A 20,886-nucleotide genomic window follows, 5' to 3' on the forward strand; every position below is an offset into this window, starting at 1 on the left:
TTAAGGTGGCTCTAAATCCGCTAGACAGAATTTTTTTTTAACTTTGCAGAAAGTTTCATTCTGGCACGCTGATTACATTTCAGAAATAAAAAATGGGAGTCACTGATTGTGTTTTTGAGATATGAGCAGCTAAAGCCAAAATGTGGGGTTTTTTTTGCAGGGCTTTACTGTTGCCACAGTAATTTTTTACGTGACAAAAATGACCGAATCTTTTTCAGCAATAATTGGTATTTGATATGGTACCATAACGTTGCGGTGAAGTGATAAAGTGATAATTATAGTGTCAATCCTTCTGATAAGAACGTTTCTTTCAAGTGTTGAAACTGGTTTGAGCCACCTTAATTAAACAGACGCAACCAGGAGCACATCAAGAGGGTTGACACTGAGATAGCTCTGTTTCGATTGGCTTTTACAACAGTAGGCGTACTGAATCTCCCAAGAGAGGCGTTCTATAAATAAATCTACTCGGGAAAGGGTTGACTCCGAGGCCAAGTATGGGAGATAGAGGCTCCTCTTAATGAGCTCCTGACGCAACATATTTCCTTGTGCTTGTGCTGCGTTTCGTTTTCACGCGACGCAAGGGAACGCAAGCATAAGCGCAAACAGCACAAGGAAAAGGAGTTGATTCTTGTGCTCAGTTTTTTGCGCTTGTCCTTATGCTTGCGTAAACCCCGTTTGCACGGTGAAATAAGTGCTCTTGTGCTTGCGCTTTGTGTTTCCGTCGCTAGTGAAAACCAGGCCTTGATTAACAAATTCAACTAAATGTGTGCGTATCACATTAAAATGAAATAATAAAGGGGCGAATTAGTGGTTAATTATTAAAAAGGAAACAAGCAATCTTATGGAAAATGAAATTGGAAATGGCATTTGTTTACCCACGGAACACCTTACTTAGGAGCTCGTTCAACGTGTGTTCGTGCATTCCGGATAGAATTGGAATTTGGCAGTGTTGGTTTTTGAGGAGAGGGGAAAACCGGAGTACATACCCGGAGAAAAACCTCTCGGAGCAAGGAGACAACAAAAAGGCGTTCAGTTCATTTCATAGTTTGTTTCGGTTTGTTTCACGCGACTGTCGAATACAAAAATCAAAAGCTTTAATTTTGGCTAGGGTTTAGCGTTAGGGTCAGCTAGCACACGGTGAATTCTTTAGTTTCTTCTCTCGTTTCCGGTTGTGTGTGAGTTACGCGGGCGCATACGCGGTAACTTCCGGCTTTTCCAGGAACAGAATGCTTGTTGTTTTTCTAGTCGTACTTTAGCAGTAGTCTCGGCAGAAATTCTTGTTCAACGTTTTAAAAGGTTGTTCATAGCAGGGAAATTATGGATGAGGCAAGCAAAGAAAGACTACGTAGACTTCGGATCCATATTTCACGAAGTATGAATGCAAGAATGGTAGTTGAAGGGCTCTATGCTGAAGGGATTTTGGACTTCGATGACCGAGAAGAAGTACTTGCTGAGACAACTACTCAGCACAAAGTGTTGAAGCTCTTGGATGTTCTTCCTTTCAAGGGCCCACAAGCATTTAATGCGTTTTTGAAGGCTTTACGTACATTTGGTTACGAGTTTCTGGCGAATCAAATTCAATCTGAATTTTCAGGTAATTGATCATGATGCTCAATACGTCAAACGTCCAGATTTTACCAAAAATTAATAAGTGTCGTGTTATCTAAGGATTTATGTTTTTTCCAAGTGTCTTGATCAAACATTTTAGCGTATTTCCTGTTGTTTGCTGGGTTTTTTTTGCCAGTTTTCTGGAAATTTCCTCATAGACCCCCACTTAATTATGCACACGCAAGGACGGTGTGTTAGTTAGACGTGTTAATTAATAAAGGAAAGCTTTATTTATTCCAAATTGCACGAGAAATATCATGAGATTCCTGTAAATTATTTACCAGAAGAAACGCTTGTGTATCTCACAATCAAGCAAAAATTGTGCTGCAAAAAAGATAACCTGAGCATTCTGATTGGTCAACGATCAAAGAAAATCTCAGATGGGCAATCAAATGTGATCGCTTGATGATCCAGCGATCACATTTGATTGCCCATCTGAGATTTTCTTTGATCGTTGACCAATCAGAATGCTCAGGTTATCTTTTTTTGCGCTGAAAAGTTACTTCTTTTCTGCATTGTGTTACCTGGAAAGTGCAATTCTCTTTGCCAATCAGAATGGAGAAATTTTGTCATGACACTGTATTATTAACCCATTGAGGAGTAAAATCATCTGGCATTAGACGTCATGTCTCACTCCCAGGAGTCAGTGGGTTGAAACTTAAAAATTTGATTACACTTACTGTACCCTACATAGCAAGCGCAAGGGGGGTGGGGGAAGCAAAGAGAAGTGAGTGACCAAGCCGCACGGAAAAGGGCACTGGGGTCACTCACTTTGCTTCCCTCTCCCCTTGCGCTTGGTACGCAGGCTAGAGCACAACTGCATTGAAGGGAAGTCAGTGGGGGCTACTTTAGGGACTAAAGGGTATTTTGAACAAACGGAAGAAGATATTTTGCGTGATGGGTTCATGGTCCTGGCTGAGTTGTAAGAGGAATAGAAAAGTTTATTTAGATTTTCCTAGACACGAGTCATTTAAAGGAGGTTCATACATCCCAGCACCTCCTGTTTTAAAAAACGACCAAAAATTAATGATTAATGTAAAAAACAGAGACAATCACAGTGGAGATTGGTGGTGGGTTTCCTTGACGCTGCTGGTCACTTTTGGGCCTCCTCCTCAGACTTAGGGGTGGAACTCTTCTTGAAGTAACTAGTTGTCCGGGTGTTAGTATAACTACCATCTTCCCTCCGGGCCATGCAACATTTTTCATTTACCCAATTAAGTATGAACCCCTTGGAAATTACTAAGGTTAAGAGAAGGTTCAAGGCAATTACATGTTTGGTGATTGGGGCGAAGCATGACAGTGATCATCCTGAATTTCATCACCATCATCATTATCAACTGTAAAAAAACTGAAATAAACATAATATTGTCCTATAGGTGATGCAACTGGGAATAATGAAAGGAAACCAACCTCCTTTGGTATTCCAAAAAAGGTGCCTAAGTTCATTGGAAGGGAAGACATCTGTGAGAATATTTTAAGTTTGCTGATATCCTGTGGTGATGATGCCACCAGCCTTATATCATTAGTTGCTCCACCCGGATTTGGCAAAACAGCTGTTGCTATCAACATGGGGTACACCATGTTGGAAAAGGGAAAAGACGTGCTGTACGTCTCTTTGAGAAGTATACATTCAGTGGCACTTGCAGCAAAGAATATGCTAGGGATAATTGGCATTCCAGAAGGGGATGATCCTATCCGTCAAGTAAAAAAGTACCTAACTTCACTCCAGTGTGACATGTTGCTAATATTAGATAATGCTGAAGATTTGCAAGTAGCAGAGGAAAAAGGCATCGATTTCTTCTTGGAGGAAATAGGTCAGCATGCAAGAAATGTCACTACACTCATAACAAGTAGGATTCCATTGAAAAAGTTGGATTTTCCATTCTTAGCCAAGCACATTGCCCTGAAACCTTTGGATGAACTGGAGTCATTTAATTTTCTGAAGTATCAAGGCATATTAGATCAACAAGCCCAAAGATTTGCCAAGCCTAAAGTTTGCGGTGGTGTCCCATTGCTGCTTAAATTAACAGCATCATTTTTGAAGAGCAAAACAATTGATGCAGTTGAGCTTCATAGAAACCTTCAAAATTGTCCTCATAGTTTCTTGAAGATAAAGGATCCTAAGATTCAGGAATTTTTTCTACTTCTTAAGGTGTTTTACAACCATCTGCAACCAGAAGTGAAGAGAGCTCTTGCCTCACTTGCTGCTTTTCCCACAGTTTTTACCCGAGAAGAAGCGAAGAATGTTCTTTTTTGCAACAAGGATTATCTTGAGTTTCAAATATTGCTTAACACTCTTGAATCACACTCACTTGTTCAACGAGAGGGTGACAACAATTGTTTGCAGTACAGCTTACACCCCTTGGTGCAAGCTTTTTGCAAAGCATGCGATGAGAATGAATGCAAAGGATACAAAACTGCAATCAGGATTTTTTCATGGCATTATCTTTCACTTCTGCAACAACTGCATGTTAATTTTATCACCACAAACTGCAAACCTGTCATAGACAAATACCATGTGAACAAAGTCAACATCTGCCATGCCCTTGCTGTGTCAACAGATGATGAATTTTTGAAACAATACGGGGTTAATGTATCAACTGAGACTGTGAATTTCCTGGCAAAAGTCATGAACATGGATGAATTCATGACCTCTTATAATGGATTTGTTAAAGTTGCCAGAAGCCTCCCAGACAAAACATTGTATAGTGAGTGCCTCATATCCATCGGATTTAAACAACTCTGTTACCATGGCTACATGGCTGCTTGCCGCACGGATGCAATGAAGAACCTTCAAGAAGCACATGATCTCCAGAATCATCTAGGAAAAGGTGATACAGAATGCTTGGGTCATTGCAAATGCAAGCTTGGCCTCTGCACTTTTATCTTGGGTGACAAAAGAAGAGGCATCTCGCTTATTGCTCAAGGCATTGGTGTTCGCAAGAGACTTGAGCATTGCACGAATGCAGGGAAAATGGAACGCATGCTTGTGGCTGGGGGATTTTCTGACCTAGCAAGTAAGAAGAACTTGTATTGCCCTCTTTGAAATAATTTTTGTTTTTAGTAATGATAATAATTATTATTTATTATGATACATCAGACTCACTATGAAAAATCTGATTGGTCGAGAGCATTCAATCAATTCACAATAGCTTGTGAACTTGACATGATAAATGTAATATCTGCTGCAGATATTACATTTATCATGTCAAGTTCAACGTCTGCCTGGTTACTAAGCCCCTTGGAGTGTTCTCCTCAGAAACAAAATGGCTGATCGCTTCGCTTCTGTTTCTGAGGATGAATTATTTGAAAAATGTATGATAAAACAATTATTGAATTAGGTTTTCGCATGATATCATGAATTATCAAAACCTTGTGTCTGTGTTATCTGCCTCAGCCTTCGGCCTCGGTTTTGATAATTCATGATATCATGCTCAACCTCAACCAATAATAAACAATAAACATTATTAGTTCTGATTCATTGGTGCACGGTTGTCACCCTGCAATTACTGTAATTACTGCCATACTTTACCATTGACCTGCAGGAGACAAAATGTGCTCTCAATCTACTGGTGTTAAGTTCTTTAATCAAAAGATCAACTGAAGTATTACATTTTACAGCCATAGATCACATGTTCTATCGGCATACATCAAGATATCCGATAATGTAGAACTGACATACATTAGTCACGTAACATCCCCCTTTCTTTGGAATGAAAACAACAAGAAATGAAAAAAAATGAAAAATGAAAAAAATAAAGAAATAAAATAAATCAACACGGGAATCATCATATTCCTCCAATCAATGTTCAATGATTAGTGTATCAGTGTCTTTAGCAATAATCAATCATAATGTCCGTGTCAGGTCCAGTCTCCACAATAGATAAAAAATCCCTAGAATCCTAGCGAGCATAGTCCTTAAGATAAGCAGGTTCCTTGATGGTTCTTTTGGGTCGTTGTTGGACAATAACAGCAGCAGGTGTGTTCTGTGTTCTGAGTCGTTTCCGGGTTACCCTTACGATCTTGCGCTGGTGACTTTGTTGGGATGGTCTGTGTTTGTTTTAGGTCAACTTGGTTGCGACGGTAAGCTCCATTGGTGGACTCTACCTCATAAGATCTTTCATCATGTCGCTTGGTCACTGTCACTTTTTCCCACTCTTTCCATCCAAGTCTAAATGGTCTCATTCTTACCACATCCCCTTCTTCCAAGGGGGATAGGTCTCGGGTGCCCTTGTTGTAGTGTTTGCCTTGTCGTGCTTGTCTTTCCGGAGTCTCCTTCTTAACTGCTTCAGCACGCACAGACTGTGGTCTTAATAAAGCTTTGGTAGTAGGGAGTTGCTCGACCTAATAACTGCTGGGCTGGACTGGTACCCATTGATACAGTGGGGGTGTTCCTCAGTGCTAGGACTGCAAGGTAGATGTCTCCGTTGGTTTCTTTTGTCTTGCGCAGGAGTTGTTTTGCATCTTTCACAGCTGCTTCCGCTTTGCCATTCATCTGTTGGTGTCCAGGACTCCCCGTGCGGTGCTCGAAACCCCATTCGCCTGCAAAACTGGCAAATTTCTCGCAGGCAAATTGTGGACCATTGTCACTGATTACAATGTCTGGGATTCCTTGCCTTGCAAAATGAGACTTCAACTTCTTTATGACGGTGCTTGCTTTCGTGTCCGGTAAGTTGTCTATTTCCCAAAAGTTTGAGAAATAATCAACAATGATTAGATATTCTTTACCATCTATGGTATACAGGTCTGTACTGATCTTCTTCATCTGGGTGTTCAAAGCCTCATCGCTGCCACCATGTTAAGTTCTTTAATCAAAAGATCAACTGAAGTATTACATTTTACAGCCATAGATCACATGGTCTATTGGCATACATCAAGATATCCGATAATGTAGAACTGACATACATTAGTCACATAACAACTGGCACTAAAGACAATTTTCACAATGTCTTTTAATGTCTACAAATGTTGTTTGCATTTTGTCTTTACAGTGGCCATGTTTACCAGTGGTCAGTATCAAGCAGCTGTGAACATCTGGAAGAACATCTGTTTGGTCAGGTATGATGATCTGTTGGGCAGACACCCCTTTACAGCATCACTGCTGGATTACATGGGTGAAGCCTATGGGAAACTTGGCTATCTTCGAAAAGCTGTGGACTTTAAGGAAAAGTCACTTACAATGAGACGTTTTCTCCTTGGTAATTGGTTTGTATTGTATTGTTAATATATATAAGTTTTTTTTTTTGGTGGGGGGGGGGGGGGCGTATGTTAAAAAATTTCTTTAATTAACAATGATAAATATCTCTCACTGGGCAACTTCCAAACACTTAATATAAGTTACGTCCCACAGTTTTCCAGTACAATTTGCACATGGGGCTTTAATTGAAGTGGGAAAACAAACTGCCATTACTTACGACAATGAGTGTAATAAAATATTTCTTACATTTTAAGATCTTGGAATGAAACAACATAAACGTCTACATTTATCAACCTGTATTGTAGAATGCAGTTCACTAAATTGGTCAGTTTTATAGCAGACCTACTATTTGAGAGATACAAGTAGTATTTCGAACTTTCCATCTGTGTATTAGTTTGATTAATAGAGTAAACTGAGGAAGCTGACATTTTGAGGTTGGCGCAGGACTTCAACGGGGTTTGAACCCGTGACCTCGCGATACCGGTGCGACGCTCAAACCAACTGAGCTATAAAGCCACTGACGTTGAGAGCTGGTCATTTGTGGGTTCTAATGTTCCCGTGAGGAATCAATCAACGATGAAATGATATATGAAATGGATGATGTATGATTCATTCCTCACGGGAACATTGGAACCCACAAATGACCAGCTCCCAACGTCAGTGGCTTCATAGCTCAGTTGGTTAGAGCGTCGCACCGGTATCGCGAGGTCAGGGGTTCAAACCCCGTTGAAGTCCTGAATTTTTCAGGCTTCTTTACGTAATTGCAAAAATTGCGTTCATAACTGCGAGGATCATAGCTTCACTTAAAGGAATCTTTACTGACGTCGTTGTCCGCATTTTGTTTCATTCTAGTTTTCTCACAGATGGCATCATGCCATTTGACAAGTAGATTCCATTTTGCCGTGCGTCTGTTCAGTAATAGATCACAAATGACGTCAAAATGTGGCACACCAAGCAATAGCCGAGTGTGTCACTGATGTTCTTACCACATTTTGTGATCTATTACTGAACAGACGCACGGCAACATGGAATCCATTTGTGTTTTTATGATAGTAGAAGTTTTTGGTGGTGATGTCCGGTGTGTGTCTGCCCGCTAATAGATCGTTGAGAAATAATCAAAATGCGTGCATTATTGCGCTTATCATAACTTATCATACAATAATATTACAAATTGACCTCAAAAGCTATATTATTAAACTTAAATAAATCTCCAGTTTTAAGCCTTTTAGCTTTGATAACGAGCCAGTTATTAGCCTCAAAAACTGATAAATTCTTGGGTGACAAAGGCGCTATAAATGATCCCAGACATTCTTTGTAAGATTTCGAATTTGCAAAGTATCATTTATCGGGTTCAATTTTTCAGAGTCGTTATGCGATGCACTTTCAATATTTAGTACTTTTCGAGGGTTGAAGAGGATTAATCACATTAATCGGATGTTCATTATTCCGATATCCCTGCTTGAAATTTTTCGTTATGCCATTCCAGTAAAAAACAACTCATTATTCCGTTGAAAGAATCTACTTATTCCGTTCGACAAATCGATTATTCCAAAGGAAGTCGTTATTCTGCCCCACAAAATATCCGTTATTCTTATTCCATTATTCCTCTTCACCGCCCGATACTTTATTCTCGGCAGACTTATTAAGAAACGATGGCCTTGTGCTAATAAACGGTCAGCGTAGAATGCAGACTGCCAATTCTGAAAATAAGAATTCCCTCGACAATAATCTTCGCTAATTGACGACGAGACATTCCCGCCAGAGTTTATGTAGTCGTTTCTGATTGGTCGCAAAACGATCACTTGACGTCATAGCCTGCGCATGCGCCTCGCCGTGAAACCTTTTTCCTTTAATTCCAACCTTATGCCTAATTCTGCCTAAAACCATTCTTAGTCCTAAGGTTAGCATTATCAAAGGATCCGTTTCTGCAGTCTGGATTTTACTGGTCTGCGGTTTGACCGTTGTACCGTTTTACGATTGCTTTGAAGGATGCCAATCAACTTGATTTGTTGCAGACTTTTATATTGTTGGCTTTTATTGCCACGGAACGCGCGCGTTGCATATCACCCCAAAAGACGGCTTCAAAGGAGACAAGGCCTCTGAAAGTAGAAAAGTCTATCCAGCACTAATAAAAGAAAATCACTCTAACAATGGATAGAAGGAAGGATTTCAAATCTCTTATGCGTTTGTTTGATTTCCTAGGAGATGAGCACTTGGACACAGCCAGAGCCTATTATGGTCTGGGCCGTGCTCTTGGGGCCCTAGGATCCACCGACGACGCTCTGGAGAGTTTGAACAAAGCTCGCAGTATTCAAGTCCGTGTTCTTGCCTCCCAGCATGATATCGACAAAACTGAAAAAGAAATCAATTCCTTACGAGGACGAGAAAGGGCGGAGTCTCCATGCCGCATGCTGCAACAGATGCAGATTGAAAACCGAGGTGCGTTTTGTCGAGATATGCCTTCACCTCTGACAACATAAGTCACTGGGGAACTCGAGCAGAAGCGAGAACCTCATCTAAGAATGCAACTTTGCACGTGTTCGGTTTGCCAAGTGCATAGCAACTATCCAGAAATTTAGCTCGTACCATCGGTGAAGGAGACCAGAGAGAAAATTGGAAATTTATCGTTATTTGTTCACGCCCTCCATGTAACCTCAAATTTGGCCATTTCACGTCGTTGTCAGGACGAGAACGGCAAAGAGGTGTACCTTGATGTAAAACGCTAGTTCTGGGCGTGCAGGTCCATTGACGCTTTTTGTCTCCTTAAAACTGCATTTCCTACTTTTGTGTGGCTTTTTATTCTCGCCGATATCGCCTTTGCTAGAGGTTCCTATTTTAGACTCCTTTATTTACTTGTCGCATTTGCGCGCGTCTTTTATGGATTTGCACAGACTTCATTTTATCATGTGGATTGGAGGAATGTTTGCCTTTTGTTTCTCACCTTCCCTGCGACAACAACAGACTAGAGTGTCTGGAAGTGTTTGTTTTTCACGTTTCTCCAAATTACGAGTGTCAGATGCACACCAATTCTCGACAAACGCCGCGAAGTGTCCCCTTCAGTATAAGCGTCAAGTTCGTGTTGTAAACAATAAAGTTATAACGTAGTCGTTCGTGTCGTGTTATCTTTAAGGTAGAGTTTTTCAAAGTGGACCTAGTAGATGTTGTTAACCCGTTTCGCCCCGAGGGGGCCCTCAATGGTGAAGCCACCCCTCTCCTCCGTCTCATCTGATGTTAGACACAGGTAACAGCTGTGAAGTGGCACCATTGGAAGTGAAAGGGTTAATTAACTTTGTATAAGTGTTCTTTAGGAGCAGACCCATGGGAACACTTTGTGGCTGTATTTCTGGACACTTGTGACCGTTTTGAAGTTGAGAAAAACGGCGAAAAATCCTCAATAAATACTTTTCGGGTTCGACAATCATTTTGTCAAGATTTGGAACACCACTGTGGCTGCATATGTCTCAAAATCCTGCTAAGTTTTTGAGCGTTTTTTGGGCGCTATGAATCCACCCCTTTTGGTCAAAAAGGAAGATGTTTGAATGCATGAAGCTTTAATTTTCCTTAAGTGTTCATTTTTTGTTTTTGTTTTTTTGTTGTTTTTTTTTTGTTCGTTTGTTTTGTTTTCTTGTTTTCTTGTCCTTAGAACATGTAAATTGGGAAAAGGGTTTCGAATTTTCACAAATGCCGGATATGATTCATGGCTTTTGTAAAGCGAACGTTAGGCCCATGGTATTCATTTTCAGAAAAAAGAAATATGGGAATATCAAAGAACGTCTGCAAGTGCAGACAAAAGTGGCAGGGTATTTAGCAGGTGGAGGGAAAAGTGACTATCCTAAGTTGAATTATTATGTTTTAATTAGTAGTTCAGTGTGAAGTTGAAGTTTACTTGTTAAGCTACCGGCGGGTCATACGAATTTGTCTGCGGTGTAAACACATGATTTGCGTGGCTCGTCAACAGGATAACCGGCCAAAAATGATGAGCCTAAAGACGGATTTGTCTGGAAACGGCCGGCACTAAAATGGAGTTGATGTTTGTGAACTGTTTGGCGATATTCTGTCCATTTCAATTTCGATTATACATGTATCAGAAACCCATAAGGGTTGAAACGTGTAACGCGCGTTCACAGCTTCCGAATATTCAGTGCGAACTGATTGGTTGAATGTTTCAGTGCTAAGTACCATATTTGGAAACCCCTCGCTCTTGTTGTTCCAAATATGGTACTTAGCAAATTGAATATTCGGAAGCTTGTTTCCCAGCACACAAGGGGCCGTTACACGTTTCAACCCATGAGGGTTTCTGATCATATCCAGTAGGCATTTTTCAATAGCCTCTAACTCGTTTGTGAGGTTACACCTCACCTTACTCGCGATAAGGTAGCCGATTCGTGCTTGTTTTTACGGCATAATGTTCTTCCTTGGAAGAAGAAAAAGTTTGGGAACGGGAGTAGCCCAATTCAGACCCAGCTGAGGTGACCGTTGTAGATATGAAAGGCGCTTTTGAAAACCCCCAGGTACGCCAGCTTTTCACCTCTACCATCGTTCTCCAAAACAGAGATGTCTGCCATTTTCACCACTGTATTTAAAACTGGGAATTGCCTCTACCGACTCTTGAAGTGGAAATTTAATATACTGAGTTCTAAGAACTTTGTTATGTTGAATTCAAGTTTAGATAAATGTTTTGCCAAGCAAAAACCATGCAAGTTTGAGTAGCGTAGATAATTTATAACCATTATTTTATAAATTGCACGATAGTAGTGTTTTAGTACCTGAAAGTCAGGAAAGTAGTTTCATCACCCGGACTATACCTGGCTGAGAAGTACAAGTTGTCATACTTCAGTCACAAACAACAGTCCATCCTTGGACTATACTCACCCACCGTATAATCACCGATTTCATCAGGTTTGCCATTTCAAAACTCTTACCTTCAATGATAAATTAGCTTTGCAGTATTTTTCTCTGCTTTTATTTCTACTTCTTAAGAAGGGAGAAGTCATACCTAACTACCTTTCGTAACGTCATCTTCTGACTATTAGGGAGCTTACGAAACGACGACGCCGACGGCAAAGACGACGCTACAAAACAATAGGTTTATTGAGCAAAAACAATTGCTCTGCACGCTCTGCACGTGCGTTTTACATTTTGGTACATTTCTTTGCCGTCATCTCCCAAATGACGACGTGAAATGACCAAATTCAAGGTTCTGTGGAGGACGTTAGCACATGACGATGAATTTTCAGTTCTCCCTCTACGCTTCCAACCGAGTCATACCAGTTTAATTCCTCGACGGCTACTACACATTTTTAACGCGAAAGGACATGAAATAGTTTCGTAGTGATATGAATAACGCGAACTTGTATTTTTAAATGAAGTCCTCGTAGCCGTCGTCGTCCTCGTTTCGTAAGCTCCCTATTAAAGTTTTCAGAAGCCGTCGGTATTTACAGTGTGACATTGCATGCACCTAGTTTAATACGCCTGTCAAAAAGCTAGCAAACCTCTAATCAACGGTTTTATTTTTCGCTGCCATCAATTACTTCCGCGGAACTGGTTGATAGGTTGCATTCAGCTTTGTGATTGACGGCAGTAAAAACGAGACCTCTGGTTGGCATCCGACATTAGAGTCTTCATGTTCATGAACATGCAATGACAGCACTTTTCCACGGCGTCCCACGACGTTAACGAATCTCTTGAAGCTTTCAGTGTTCAATAAAATGACTTAATGTACTGACAAATACGATCAGATTTGACGCACTCGTCAGCTAGTGTTTTTCATTGATTTCGATACATACTCTTCGGCCATGCCCACCAGTTTTTGGAGATGACTTGCTGAAAGGCTCTCAAGCGTACATGGCTTACAAAGAACTTTGCAAACTTGCTTATGCAACAAAATTTTATTGTTGTGGTTCTCAAAGTGTTTTCAGCCATTATCTATTCTTAGTACGTTTGCCAGATCTTTGTACAGATCTCGGCTAATCGTCGCGTTGCGCCTCTTAACGGATTTGTTTAACGGTACTGGAATCAGCGCAATGATTGAGGCTCCTCCCGAAAGTTTAAAGTCGTTGTCTTGGAGTCACAAGTCTGATATCAGCTGAGAAACGTTTTTGTATATCCTTTGCTCGCGGCAAATGTGAGGGACGTTTTCGTGAGATTTGAATTTAACAAAATGTGTTTTCTGGGTCGGTATGATGGGCATTCTTTATACTTAATTATGGAAAGCATTTTCCAGTGCCTTTAACGAGAATCTAAAATGATATCTTGATTCTTTCTTACAAAGACGCAGAATGCGCTCGCTAATGTTTCTCGCATGCTAGGTTGAGCTGAGCTGTTGGAAGCAAGTGTTAGCATCAATATTGAGTTTGGGGGTCAAACTACATGAGACCGGGAGGCTCTTACTTGGGGTAAGAAGAGCACAGAATGCGTTATCAGAATGGAATGAATAGAAACTAGAATTATTCACTTTAGAGCAAATTTGGAAATATGTCTTCAATAGCTAAGTTGCCAAGCTTGAAGTATGGAAATGTGGAAATCTGGAAATGTGAAAATAGGTCTTGAACAGTTAAGTAGTTTGGAAGTCTGGAAATCTGGAAATTTGCGAATGTGGAAATATTCCCAGACTTCCAAGCTTGGTAAGTTAACTAGTTAACTGTTCAGGACATATTTCCAAATTTCCAGACTTCCAAGCTTGGAAACTTAGCTATTGAAGACATATTTCCACATTTGCTGAGCTACTAGTAGGCTATTTGTTATAGCCCACTAGTAGCGAAAAGCGCTGGCTTTGAAAACCAACACAACAATTAAAGTGTAGCTTTAACTAGCGAAAGATGTTTTGTCTCGATATTTTTTTGACCAACTAGTTGGATTTTACTAAAACAATTATTCCTCTCGCCCTCATGGCCTCTGAGTCAATAGCCCATGAGGCCGAAGGCCGAATGGGCTATTGACTCAGAGCCCATTCGGGCTCGAGGAATAATTGTTAAATACCCCAAGAAAAACCGACCGGGACGAACTCAGACCGGTATGAATTTAAACCGGCATGAATTTTTTGCAGCCGTTTACATGAAACCGGGACGTTATGATATCCTTTGTCTGACATATCGCTTACCCAAAAGCATACGGGCTTGAAATTTCTGGACCTCCCCTCCCTGGTCGTTAGTATCCTGCTTCCAACATCTTCTGGGTCCCCTTCCTCTTTCTTTTGTTCCCTACATACTTTGCCTTTTAGCATTGCTTTCCATGGAGAATCGTGTCTTTCGTCGTTGTCAGAGATGCTGAGTCTTTTAGAGCTTATTTTGGTTTGGGAGATGATTCAGTGCATTTGATAGCCGGTGTTTCGCGTACTTCAAGCAGGAGCCCATTTGTACTGAGGAGGCTCCCATATGCACTGTCCTTCGCGCGCATCTTTCTATTTTTAGAACTAACTCTTCAACAGGAGACTCACAATTGCATCAATTTACATCAATTTGCATTTATTGTTTTTGCTATTTTTGTCTCTGTTAGACAATGAATTTATTCTGATTGGCCATTCTACACAGTGCGTGCAGAGACGAAGAACTCCTGGCGTTCTAAAAAAAGAAAGATATAGGCAAAGATTGACTCATAAGCCTTGTATGGGAGAGGCAAGCTCCTACTCATGGGTTCCTAACTTCAAGTTTTTCCTTAGTGATCCTGGAAAACAATTCCATTCAAATCATTTTGAATAGCGTCATTATAGAGCCACACTGAAGAAATATTTCCTTCTCTTTAATGATTCATTCATTGAATTAAACCATTGAGTTTGCTCTTCATCTTATTTACTGAGTTTTGCACATACTAACCTTTTAAGGCACTAGCAACTCTTGGACAACATAACACTGGAGTTCCCGAGACGAGAAAACCAGGCGCCAGTTTTCTATGGTGCATAATCAGATATCTTAGTTATGGATTTCACCCATACATAACAACTGTCTACAGAGGTGTTCTTTGTGAATTAGACAGCCATGGAGTATGCCTCATAATCTCATCCCTCCCAAGGAAAACCTCCATGATGGTTAGGCTTTGAGAGTTTGCATCGTCGACGGGAATATTCGGGCAAGACACCTCTCAGTCATTGTGGAGAGGGGAGGAGATGATGCAAATACGTCAAAGAATAAATAATGTGCTCATCTTAATCAAATTTATGCGACTCCTGTCTTTGTTCTTACAGCCAAATTAACATCAGTAACCCACCCCCACTCGCCTTGTCCCTTCCCTCTAAAGGATGACCTGTCTTTATGCTTCTTCTTTTTTTTTCTTCTAGCAATGGAAAATGGACTTGATGTATCTCATGTATTCGCGGCGAAAGTATTTCGTTATGGTTCCGTACACTATGGGATTAACACAGGCATGCAGATATGCTGCGATATCAGCCACCCTCAGTAACACGTCGCCTACTCCTTTATGATCATTGGGTCCAAAATCCGACATAAGCCACGCGATCTGGATTGGCAAAATACACACTGCAAATAACACGACTATCAGGCCCATCATTTTTATGATTTGAAGGTCCTCTTTCCGTCTCACTTCCAAAGCAAATCTGTCTTGAGCATTGCAGATTTGCCGCTGTTTGGCCTTTCCCAAATCTCTGGCTATCAAAATATAAGCTCCAGCGATCGTCAGCAGCGGTAGGATGTACTGCAGTGTAAACAGGACAGCGGTGTAAGCGCGACTTTGCTGTGGTTTCCAGTTCTCTTTGCATCCTCCCGTCGTGTCTCTTTCTGCAACTATTACGAGCGGAAGTAAAAGCAGAAACCCCATCAACCAAATCCCAGCAATCCACGCGAAGATATACCTATGACGCATTTCCGGTTTCAGAGAGTTGATGATGACTCGCCAGCGGTATACAGCCATAAAGGTCAATGTAAAAATGCTGACATTAAAAGTTACAGTCATTAGAGGAGAAATGAACTTGCAGAACAAAGTCGGGAAGGTTGTACCGCTCAGGACAAAGGCGTTGATAGGTAAAGACAACAGCATTAAAGCCAAATCGGATGTCGATAAGTTGCAGATGAGGAGATCGTTCACTGATTTGCGTTTCTTTTTCCAAAGGACAAAAAGAACAAGAGAGTTTCCTGTGACGCCAAGTACGAATGTAAAAACGTAGAGAACTAACTTAATCTGCCTCTCTGACTCACTCACTGCTGAAAAGTTAGTTGGGTGGCCCATTACGATATGACAGTTGAGTCAATAAGCTCACTGATAAAAATCTTCTGAAAATGTTCTTCCTGCTTCTAGTTGTAGGAACTCTACTTGGGATCGATCAGTTGCCCCTTGCTGGTAACCAACGCGAAGTTTTGGCTTCCTTATCCTGGATAAGAAATGAATCGAAAATTAGAAATTAGAAAACAAAATGACAATGTGTTAAAAACATAACTTTACAACTTGGCTAACTTGATTTTATAATAGTCTCAATATGCTTTTCGCCAAGAGCTAATACTTTAAGATAGACCGCGTTGAATAGAAGAGTCTATATAAACTCGATGGTCTAGATCTCTTGACACCCACAAGGTGAGCTTTCTACGAAATAACGCCTACTTAGTTTTTTTTTTTTTTCCGGCTTTCATGTCATCCCGTCAATCTTTCAAGCCAAAGTTAATGTAATTCCCAAATTTAAGTGACAATGTAGAGTTTAAAATCATTTTATATTAAAAACATTTTCCGCCGCCTTTGATTTCCAGTTTGAAAGTTAAAACAAAGACAATAGTCAGAACAAAACGTTATTGGAAAACAGAAATTAGGCGCACACTTTGGCATCAGATTTGTAATCAAAATGTCGTCGGTATTCAGTTTTGTCCTTCTTAAGGTAGATTTTATCTGAAATTAATTGATAATTTTGTCCTATTTCAAGTGTTTCTTTAATGTAACTTCATCTTTGTTTTTCCATGTCTTGATCCACTAAATAAACTGTGATTTTACTCGTTTTTTTTCTTAGCCTAGCCCAAGTTCCAAGCTACGATCATGGCAAATATTACACCAAATAGCAAAAATCCAACCTGAGGCTGATTACGCGTGGGCAAATTCGCGTCTCAAGTTCTTAATCGATGAAAATCATTGTTAAGAAAAGGATGAAACCTTGACTTACCAAAAACGTGTACTCGATGACTGTTAGCTATATAACTACAGGAAACCTAACCATTCTTTCCTCGAGTAAAGAGAATTCAAAGTAGCGAAAATTTCAATCATCGTGTTCGAGACCTATGAACTATTTGTTTGAAAAAATGTTTATATAATAAATTTTGCTAGCAATGGCGGGAAAAGTTATTAATCGTGAGTGTAAGAATAACAGTTTTTATATAAACTTTTTTGCATTGTGAAATTGTAAGGACAGCAATAAGCCCCAAGTCGTAAGTGTCGTTTTTCGTGTCGTTTTTAAGCGACTTCCCTTCCCATGCCTCTGACATAACAACAAGAGGCTTTCGATCTACGTCACTGGGGGTACATGTTCTCTTATCAAGAGTAGCTCGATGACAACTGTTAAGTTAAATGAATTATGAAAATTAACACGCGGAAGATCATTTCCTTAGAAAACCGTGTCATATCATGACCCTATTCACGGCTTCCAGAGATTCTCCATCAGTCGTGATCATTTAATTGCTCAATTTTATGTACGCAACAAAAGATTACGGTATTTTCGTAATTGCATCTGTGAAAATCGTGCTCTGCATTCGCTACATGAGGAGATTACCAACGCACAAGTCAAAATATCACAAACGCCCACCAAACATATTCACGCAAACTGACGAAATGACAGAATTACGAAATCCATTTCATTTCGTCCATATTCATTATTTTCATATAATATAGCATCATAAGAAGCAAAATCAAGACATTGTCTAACATTAAAATTCTGGAGACATTTTCAAGATTGTTTACACAGAAACTGAGCGCGGTTATTAGATCTCAGCTGTGATCTGTGATGCACGTTTATAACGTTTAGGAGACGGTACAAAACGGAGATAGATCACGTATAAGTTTTGATACCTTATTCGCTGGTATTTTTTCTTATTCAAAAACTTAGATAAAACAATGTCTTGCCAAGTGATTGAGGAAAAACTTCTTCCAACGTCGCTTTGTGACATTATAAAAGAAACGAATTAAAGCAAACTTAATCATACCAGGCCCATATGGTTATCCTATGTAAACGACAGGCGCCCAAAAAGTACGAAAATGATTTTCACATTTTATTTAATTTGCTTAGTTGAAAAATCTTGAATAAACCAATTTCGTAAATCCTTTCAGTTGGAGAGTACTAATTAATAGTAATGCCGAGGATACCCACTTTCGCATGGGTAAATCTTTTTTTTTTCCGTAGTAAAATAATACGAATTTGATTTGGGTTTTTTTTTCTTTCTTCACAATTATTTTCTGCTTTCTAATAATGTTTGTTAGCAAAACAATAATTATTATTGTTTTACTTAGAATCTCGCAAGGCATCCGGAGAGGCAATATGTCAGCTGTAATTATATCAAAATTTAATGCTGTTCCTTCGAAGAAGGGCGAAACTGTGATAGGAGTTTTAAACTGAGTTGTAATGTTAGCTGTAATCAGAACCACGACTGAACATAATCAGTCAAATACTCACCCACACTCGTGTTTAAAGGACCGAATTTTACTAAACGGATTTTCCGCTTGACTCTCTCAGGATGTAGAGACATACAACCACAGTAAAGACCCGTTGAAGGCGAAGAATTCTCATACCACGTACCTATACAATGAAGAGTTGCTGTAATTTTCGTCAACTTCTGAGACTTTGGCCTCAAGAACGTCGAAAATGAATGCCTTTTTGTTTCCTCTCAGGGTAGAAAACGAGTGATATGTCCATTCCGAGTTTATGGTAATGTAAAATGACAAACGTTAAAAGGGAATAAGAAAGGAATCGTAATGAAATATTAAAATCACAATATTTAAATATGCTAGATAATGTGATTAATATCTAGCTCTTTATCAAGAACAAATGTGAGCTTTAGGGCAGATTCCCACCAAGATGTGATATTATATGTACTGTGTGTTGAATTTTCAAGATTTGCCTTGAGGCCTCCCAACAGCGGAAACTGAGACACTCTGGAATGTCGAAATTTCACTCAGAAATTTCCACCCGTATTTACATTGCTCGCAGCCCATTGTTTCAGAAGCTAAATTTTGAAATACCAGTTTGTTCAGTTATAATTTCCCGCGGACGGAGGTGTGTTCTCTGACTGATGTGAAGATGACGATGTTGATGATGGTGATAATTATTATTATTACCTTATATAACTGAAATACTATGAGTGCGTTGTGGTTTTGTCTGCGGGATCATGTTCCGATCGAAGCTTGCAAGTTATTGAGGATCATCATCAGCCTTTGAAAAATTCCCAAGATGCTTGGCAGTCCTTTTCCGAGGACTGGCTGCACCAAAGTCACGGGGTGGGACACTTTATGACAAATACATAACATATCAGACAACTTTAGGGTCAAAATGGGTGATACCATGCGCGCAAAGTACTAATCTGCACAATTTAAACCCGGGAACTTGTTTGAACAAATGAGCCCAACAAATTGAACTTTGAGTGGCTTCATGGCTCATTTGGTAGAGCATTGCACCAGCATCGCACAGGTCATGAGTTCGAATCCCGTCGGAGGTGTCCGTCAGGTGTCCAGAAGAGACAATTACTTAAATTGTCCAAATAGGTGCGAAGATCACTTCTCCCCAAATGAATTTGCGTAGGCCTTTGCTTGTACTTCAGGAATGAAACCAGGCCTTGAACTTGTGTCACAGATTGGTGGAAATTATCGGAGCCGTTTAAACACTGCCCGGAACCAGTTTCAGTAAACTCGAGACTTAAATTTGCATTTTGCCATAAAATCATAATAATAATAATAATAATATGTGATCTGCTAATCGCCCTTTGTCGCAGTCGGAGACTGAATTACTAAGGGCGCAGCTCAACGAGGTCGAGCCGAAGGAGCTGTGCTGCCGGCTAGGCGCTCGGCCCCTGAACATGACCCATGTATGACCTCGGAGCACAGCACCACAGCCTGATGGAATAGGCCGGGAGTCGATTTTGAGGAGGGAGGAAAACCGGAGTACCCGGAGAAAAACCCTCAGAGTCAGGTTGAGATCAACTGAAACGCAGCCCACATACGACCTGAGGCCAGAGTTGAACCCAGTCACAGAGGTGGGAGGCGCGGTTGATGACCACTAAACCACCCTGACTCCCCCAAAGAAACTTGTTCGATTTTTGCTCGTTTTTTATTTTTGCCTTTTATCTATAGACATCGTGCAGCTTACAAAAAGACAAAGAAAAGATGGAATAAGACAATTTCCATGCTTTTTTGACAGGAAGCAGCAGGCAGTTTTGAGATCTTTTGACTTTGCCGTTTCAAGTATATCTGCACAGGTGGTTTTCAACCGACATCATGAGACTGAGGTGACAATGGTGTAATATGTACAATTCCTGGTGGACGAACAAAAGAAACAAATGAGAGATCTTTTGTTTCCGTCCACCAACATGGCGGCGATGACGTCACATGTAGATGGTTTTGCATACGTCATAACATAGTTCATCGAGGGCCTGGTTATGAAACCTTAAAACCTTCAAAAGCGAGAACAATGAGGAGACAGTGTGGTCCAGTGGTTAGGGCGCTTGCCTTGAGATCCGGAGATCCCGGGTTCAAGACCCGCTCTGACCACTCGTCGAATTTGATCCTGGTAGTCCCTGGTTCAACTTCCCAGCTGCACTTGTAAATAGCCAACTGGTTTGCCTCCGGCCAGTTGGGATTCTTAACAGTTGTTGTTGTTGTGTTCTGTTGTTTCGTTGATTGTTTCATTGGCCCTGAAAAGCCCCTATGGGGAGCGGTCAATTAAGTATGTATGTATTGTATTGTATGTTGTCGCAATCGATGTTGAATTGATCGTGACAGTGCAAAATCTTTTGCTTTTGCTTCTGACGGATGTGCATAATTTAAAAAGAAAGAATTGATTGGTTATGTTCTTGAAAAAAAGTGTGTTTTAAGGCCAAAAATCCCGGCCAAAAATACAGATATAATAGCGTGAAACAAAAAGGCTTGTCGAGTTTCATAACCAGCTCCAT

General features: G+C 40.3%; 3 protein-coding genes across 5 annotated transcripts in view; 1 reads left to right on the top strand and 2 right to left on the bottom strand.

Annotated features, from left to right (window-relative positions):
- The first annotated feature begins 1,228 nt into the window (after window positions 1-1,228).
- LOC138037708 (uncharacterized) lies at window positions 1,229-9,908 on the top strand. Of its 2 annotated transcripts, none has more exons than XM_068883616.1 (4): window positions 1,229-1,594; window positions 2,985-4,625; window positions 6,600-6,806; window positions 9,008-9,908. In XM_068883616.1, exons 1-4 carry the CDS (start codon window positions 1,318-1,320, stop codon window positions 9,283-9,285), a joined length of 2,403 nt encoding a protein of 800 aa, XP_068739717.1. In that variant the 5' UTR covers window positions 1,229-1,317; the 3' UTR covers window positions 9,286-9,908. The 2 variants fall into 2 exon arrangements, with proteins under 2 accessions (XP_068739717.1, XP_068739718.1); XM_068883617.1 differs by having other exon boundaries at window positions 1,244-1,594; window positions 6,600-6,813; window positions 9,008-9,149.
- A 4,633-nt stretch (window positions 9,909-14,541) lies between these two features.
- On the bottom strand, window positions 14,542-19,133 carry LOC138037709 (QRFP-like peptide receptor). 2 transcript variants are annotated; one of them, XM_068883620.1, is made up of 3 exons: window positions 19,061-19,133; window positions 18,522-18,595; window positions 14,542-16,124 (listed from the first exon to the last, which is right to left on the bottom strand). In XM_068883620.1, exon 3 carries the CDS (start codon window positions 15,980-15,982, stop codon window positions 15,074-15,076), a length of 909 nt encoding a protein of 302 aa, XP_068739721.1. In that variant the 5' UTR covers window positions 15,983-16,124; window positions 18,522-18,595; window positions 19,061-19,133; the 3' UTR covers window positions 14,542-15,073. The 2 variants fall into 2 exon arrangements, with proteins under 2 accessions (XP_068739721.1, XP_068739719.1); XM_068883618.1 differs by lacking the exon at window positions 19,061-19,133 and having other exon boundaries at window positions 18,522-19,024.
- A 914-nt stretch (window positions 19,134-20,047) lies between these two features.
- LOC138038450 (uncharacterized) overlaps window positions 20,048-20,886 on the bottom strand; it is a 110,109-nt gene continuing 109,270 nt past the window's right edge. Inside the window, exon 6 of the mRNA XM_068884317.1 lies at window positions 20,048-20,250. The gene's annotated coding sequence lies outside the window, so the exon portion shown is untranslated. The remainder of the gene's footprint in view (window positions 20,251-20,886) is intronic.

This window comes from Montipora capricornis, chromosome 2 (assembly GCF_036669925.1).
Source record: "Montipora capricornis isolate CH-2021 chromosome 2, ASM3666992v2, whole genome shotgun sequence".
Taxonomy (NCBI): Eukaryota; Metazoa; Cnidaria; class Anthozoa; order Scleractinia; family Acroporidae; genus Montipora; species Montipora capricornis.

What these genes read in the sequence shown, in the direction of transcription:
- LOC138037709 (XM_068883620.1), bottom strand. Translation starts at nt 15,982, where the DNA reads ATGGGCCACCCAACTAACTTTTCAGCAGTGAGTGAGTCAGAGAGGCAG.
- LOC138037708 (XM_068883616.1), top strand. Translation starts at nt 1,318, where the DNA reads ATGGATGAGGCAAGCAAAGAAAGACTACGTAGACTTCGGATCCATATT. An exon ending in AATTCAATCTGAATTTTCAG is followed by an intron (nt 1,595 to 2,984) that starts GTAATTGATCAT and finishes ATTGTCCTATAG; the next exon opens with GTGATGCAACTGGGAATAAT. An exon ending in AATGAGACGTTTTCTCCTTG is followed by an intron (nt 6,807 to 9,007) that starts GTAATTGGTTTG and finishes TTGATTTCCTAG; the next exon opens with GAGATGAGCACTTGGACACA.